Source organism: Antrostomus carolinensis, unplaced genomic scaffold (assembly GCF_000700745.2).
Source record: "Antrostomus carolinensis isolate BGI_N321 unplaced genomic scaffold, ASM70074v2 scaffold1835, whole genome shotgun sequence".
Classification (NCBI taxonomy): domain Eukaryota; kingdom Metazoa; phylum Chordata; class Aves; order Caprimulgiformes; family Caprimulgidae; genus Antrostomus; species Antrostomus carolinensis.
Genome location: NW_010316897.1, coordinates 1 through 4,714, shown reverse-complemented (window position 1 = coordinate 4,714; position 4,714 = coordinate 1). Strand labels below are relative to the sequence as shown.

General features: G+C 52.7%; 1 protein-coding gene across 1 annotated transcript in view; it reads right to left on the bottom strand.

Moving 5' to 3' along the window:
* Positions 1-2,563, bottom strand: part of LOC104525269 (polyhomeotic-like protein 1) — a gene marked incomplete at its 5' end in the record, with an annotated part of 6,888 nt that extends 4,325 nt beyond the window's left edge. The window contains 2 exons of the mRNA XM_010168374.2: positions 992-1,752; positions 2,065-2,563. Of these exons, the coding sequence (XP_010166676.2) occupies positions 992-1,752; positions 2,065-2,563 (1,260 nt within the window). The remainder of the gene's footprint in view (positions 1-991; positions 1,753-2,064) is intronic.
* Between the last annotated feature and the right edge of the window lie 2,151 nt (positions 2,564-4,714).

Sequence of the window (4,714 nt, the reverse complement as noted above, 5' to 3'; positions counted from 1 at the left end):
GCAGCCCATGAAGGTCCACGGTGAAGCAGATGACCCCCTGCAGCCCATGGAGGTCCATGGTGGAGCAGATGACCCCCTGCAGCCCATGGAGGACTGCATGCCAGAGCGGGTGGATGCCCAAAGGAGGCTGTGACCCTGTGGAGAGATACCCCACACTGGAGCAGGCTCCTGGCAGGACTTGTAGTCCCATGGGCGACCCAGGCTGGAGCAGTGTGTCCCTGAAGGACTGCACCCCATGGAAAGGACCCAGGCTGGAGCAGTTCATTAAGAACTGCAGCCCGTGAGAAGGACCAACGCTGGAGAAGTTTGTGAAGGACTGTATCCCATGGGAGGGATCCCATGCCAGAGCAAGGGATGAGGAGCAGCCACAAAATATTATGAACTGACCACAACCTGCATTGCCCATCCCCCAGAGGTAGAAGAGTCAGGAGTGAAGTTGAGCCCATGAAAAAGTGGAGGAGGTGGTTTTTTTTAGATTTGTTCTTATTTCTCATTATCCTACTCTGATTACTTGGTAATAAATTAAATTAATTTCTCTCAAGTGAGTTTGTTTTGCCTGTGATGGTAATTGGTAAGTGATCTCCCTGTCCTTGTCTTGACCCAGGAGCTTTTCGTGGTATTTTTCTCCCCCTGTGCTGTTGTGAAGGGGGAGTCATAAAGCAGCTTGGTGGACACCTGGCAGCAAGGTCACCACCTTGTTAAATGGGATATTGAGTATGTGATGTGGACACCTGCCCCATTTGGGGCAGGGTCTGAGTCTCACCTATTTACTTCATGCAAGCCTTGGAATGATAACGGGAAAGAGAAATGCTTGTAGTCAGTAACCCCAAGGGTTGGATTGGAATTTGTGGTTTTGAGAGGAAAAAGTTTCCATATCCCATTACCCAAACCCCTTACCCATCCCATCCCACTGACCTGGACCTGGATTGGTGTCCTAGGAATGAACAAAGAGAATCCATATGCTATTCTCCTTCTCAATGGTATCACTTACTGGCAACTGGACAGACTGCATGTAGAACGCTGCTGGCATCTGAGCCACAACTGGAGAGGAGGCTGGGCTCTTCACCATGTGGGCTGTGCCTTGAACTTGTGCCAGATTCACTCCTGTGGTGAGAGGAGGAGCATCCTGTGAGGATGCTGGAGCTGAAGATGATGACGAGGAAGCAGCATGGGCTTGGGAAACAGGCTGGACCACGGCTGGCATTCCCCGGGATGTCGGCACCGCTGCAGCAATCTGAGCCAAACCCAGTGCTTGGGCTTGGCCTGAGCCCTGCTGCCGAGTACCCACCACCTGCACGGGGATGTGTGGTGGGGGCTGCTGCGTTGCTGACATTTTGACAGGCCCAAGCTGAGGTGGTTTGATGGGGGTGACCAGAGATTTTGACTGAATTGGAACAGGTGACTTGGTGGCTGGCTGGCAAGGACTGTCCTGCTGGAGCTGCACAGGCTGCGGCTGGGACTGCAACATGGGCTGCACCACAAGGGTCTGAGCCTGCTGCTGGGCTTGAGGAGGAGCCTGCTGCTGTGGAGGTTGAGCTTGCTGTTGCTGTTGGCTCAGAGATGGTGTTTGCTGTTGTTGCTGCTGTTGGGCCAGCTGAAGATGGGTGGCTGTGTGGAGGAGCTGGGACTGGCGGTGCTGGAACTGCTGCTGGTGATGAATGGCAATCTGCTGCTGGATCACCACCTGCTTCTGCAGGTGGATCTGCTGCTGCTGCTGGATCAGCGAGTGGGGCTGGATCTGTGTATATGTGGCTACAGAAACACAGAGTGGGAAGAGAGGAGAGTACAAAAGTTAGTTCCCAGTTAGTGGGAACAATGACAACAAAAAAGCAGGCAGCCACCGCTCTGTTTTGAGTCGTTAAGCTCCAAAATGACTGTCAGTTTACCAGCAGAGGACATGAGGGACTAAACCAACTTCTCTTGCTAATAGAGAAGGATAACCCCTAGAGACAACCCTCCAGGAGCACAGGCTGGCAGGTGTGTGGGGAAACCTCTCACCACTGGGCTTTCAAATGGCACTCTTGTGAAAGCCCCGTGGGCTCGAAGGGAAAGGTCTGCACTTACCTGAGCTGATCAAGGTCTGGCTGGGTGCTGGTGTAGCTGTCCTGGTGAGGTTCATGCCCACCGTCTGTTGTCCCCCGCTGTCCATTTCGCCTTTCTTTGAGGCTGCATTCTCTGTCTCCGTCTGGCTTCCCTGGCTGACGGTCACAGCCTGGGCAGCAGCTACCGGCAACGGCTGAACCACCCCCGTGCCTTTCCTTTGGCAACTGCCAGCGGTGCCTGCTGAGGAGGTCTGGCTCAATCCTGCTGAGGTCTGGCTGCCACCACTTGCCACCACACCCCCAGAGACACCATTGCTGCCTGTTGCCCCTTGGCTCAAGTTGAGGGACTGGCCTGTGCTGCCGGAGGAAGCCTGAGCCACTGCCAAGGTCTGGCCTGTGCTGGTGGCTTGAGGTAAGCCTGAAGTCTGAGAGCTTCCTGGCAGAGCTGCCTTCTGAGCAGAGCTTTGGAGCTGGGCATTGGTGGCTGAGGTCTGCTGGTTCCTCACAGCCAAGTTCTGCACCTAGAAACACATATACAAAACAGAACCTGTTTGTTTTAATTGCTGGAAGTCGGGCAGAAAATGCATAAGCAAGATGCTCTACTGGGATGCAAGCTAAGTTGATCATAGCATCACAGAACGGTTTGGGTGGGAAGGGACCTTTAAAGCTCATCTAGTTCAACCCCACCTGCTATGTGCAGGGACATCTTCAACCAAATCAGGCTGCTCAGAGCCCCATCCAACCTGACCTTGAATGTTTCCAGAGATGGGGCTTCTACCCCCTCTCTGGGCAACCTGGGCCATTGTGTCACCATCCTCATTGTGAAAAATTTCTTCTGTACACCTAGTCTAAATCTCCCCTCTTTTGGTTTCAAGCCATCACCCCTTGAGCTATCGCTACAGGCCCTGCTACAAACTCTGTCCCCATCTTTCTTATAAGCCACGTTCTGATACTGGGAGGCCGCTAGAAGGTCTCCCCAGAACTTTCTCTTCTCCAGGCTGAACAGCCCCAACTCTCTCAGCCTGTCCTCACAGCAGAGCTGCTCCAGCCCTCACATCATCCTCGTGGCCTCCTCTGGACTGGCTCCAGTAGCTCCATGTCCTTCTGCTGTTGGTGGCCCCAGCACTGGAGGCAGCACTGCAGGTGGGGTGTCAGGAGAGCGGAGTAGAGGAGCAGAATCCCCTCCCTCCACCTGCTGCCCACGCTGCTCTGGATGCAGCCCAGGACACGATTATTGGCCTTTGGGCTGTGAGCGCACGTTGCCGGCTCATGTCCCATTTTTCATGGCCCAGTACTCCCAAATCCTTCTCCTCAGGGCTGCTCTCAATCCCTCCATCCCCAGCCTGTATTGATAATCAGGGGTTGCCCCAACCCAGGTGCAGGACCTTGCACTTGGCCTTGTTGAACCTCAAGAGGTTCACATGGGCCCACTTCTCCCGTTCGTCCAGGTCCCTCTGGACATCTGCAAACTTGCTGAGGGTGCACTCAATCCCACTGTCCATGTCATTGGTGAAGATATGAAATAGTACTTGTCTCAACATGGACCTCTGAGGGACAATGCTTCAAGTCTCACCTGGGGAGCTGGCTAACACCGCTGGGCAAAGCTCAGGCACAGCCCACCCCAGGAATACATTATCCTAAACTCCCTCCTGCCCCATCTCTGACAGAAGTTATAGATCTCATGGTACTTTCTGAACAGCAGTTGAGGACACGCCATTCTCCAAGGCATGGGACAGCCTTCAGACCTGCCTACTCTGCCTTTGCATTGGTAGGACTCAGTTTATCGTGGCTCTAAAAGCGTTAAACACCCAGTCATTCCTTTTCAGTTTCTGTGCCACCTGCCTCCTCCCCCTGTGCAGGGTTTTCCACTCAGCAGGCCCACAGATCTATCCATGGCCTGCACTCCTTCTGATGTCACCAGTTCCTCTGCATTTTAGTGCTGCCATCCTCTGCATTTACTCCTCCTCCAAATGCAGCGTTATCTTCAAGTTTGACTATGGCTGACTGTCCTTCAAGGAAAGTCCTCCAGACATTAAAATATGAAGTAACTGGAAATCCCAAGAACAACTGGGATAGGACAAGGAAAATGGGAAGCCATGGTAGCTCCCTGACTGGAGAATTACTCAAAAATGATGTACAAGCTAAGACTTGGTAGCCTGTTCGGTGTTTGGCATCTTTACAACAAACCAGCTGGGTGAAGGAACACTACCACTGGCAAAGACTCTTCACTGCAGAGTAACTGAAAACTGGACATACAACTCAACAATTCTTCTCACGCAGGGACAATCAAGAAATTGTGAAGATGGGATTGATCCAGCCTGTGGTTCACCTTGGAAATTTTAAGCAGAAATTAATCCCATCTCTGGAGGCAAGAAGTAAATGTGAAAAAACGGTGGCAAGAGACAACAGAATCTCCTGTCTGCACATGGACACAGGTTGGGGATAAAATATAATTAATCTCCTACACAGGGATGGGTGGACACAAAGACAACACCAAACTGGGTGGGAGTGTTGATCTGCTGGAGGGTAGGGAGGCTCTGCAGAGGGACCTGGACAGGATGGATACATGGGCTGAGGCCAATGGTACGAAGTTCAATAAGGCCAAGGGCTGGGTCCTGCACCTTGGTCACAACAACCCCACGTAACACTACAGACCTGGGGAGGAGTGGCTG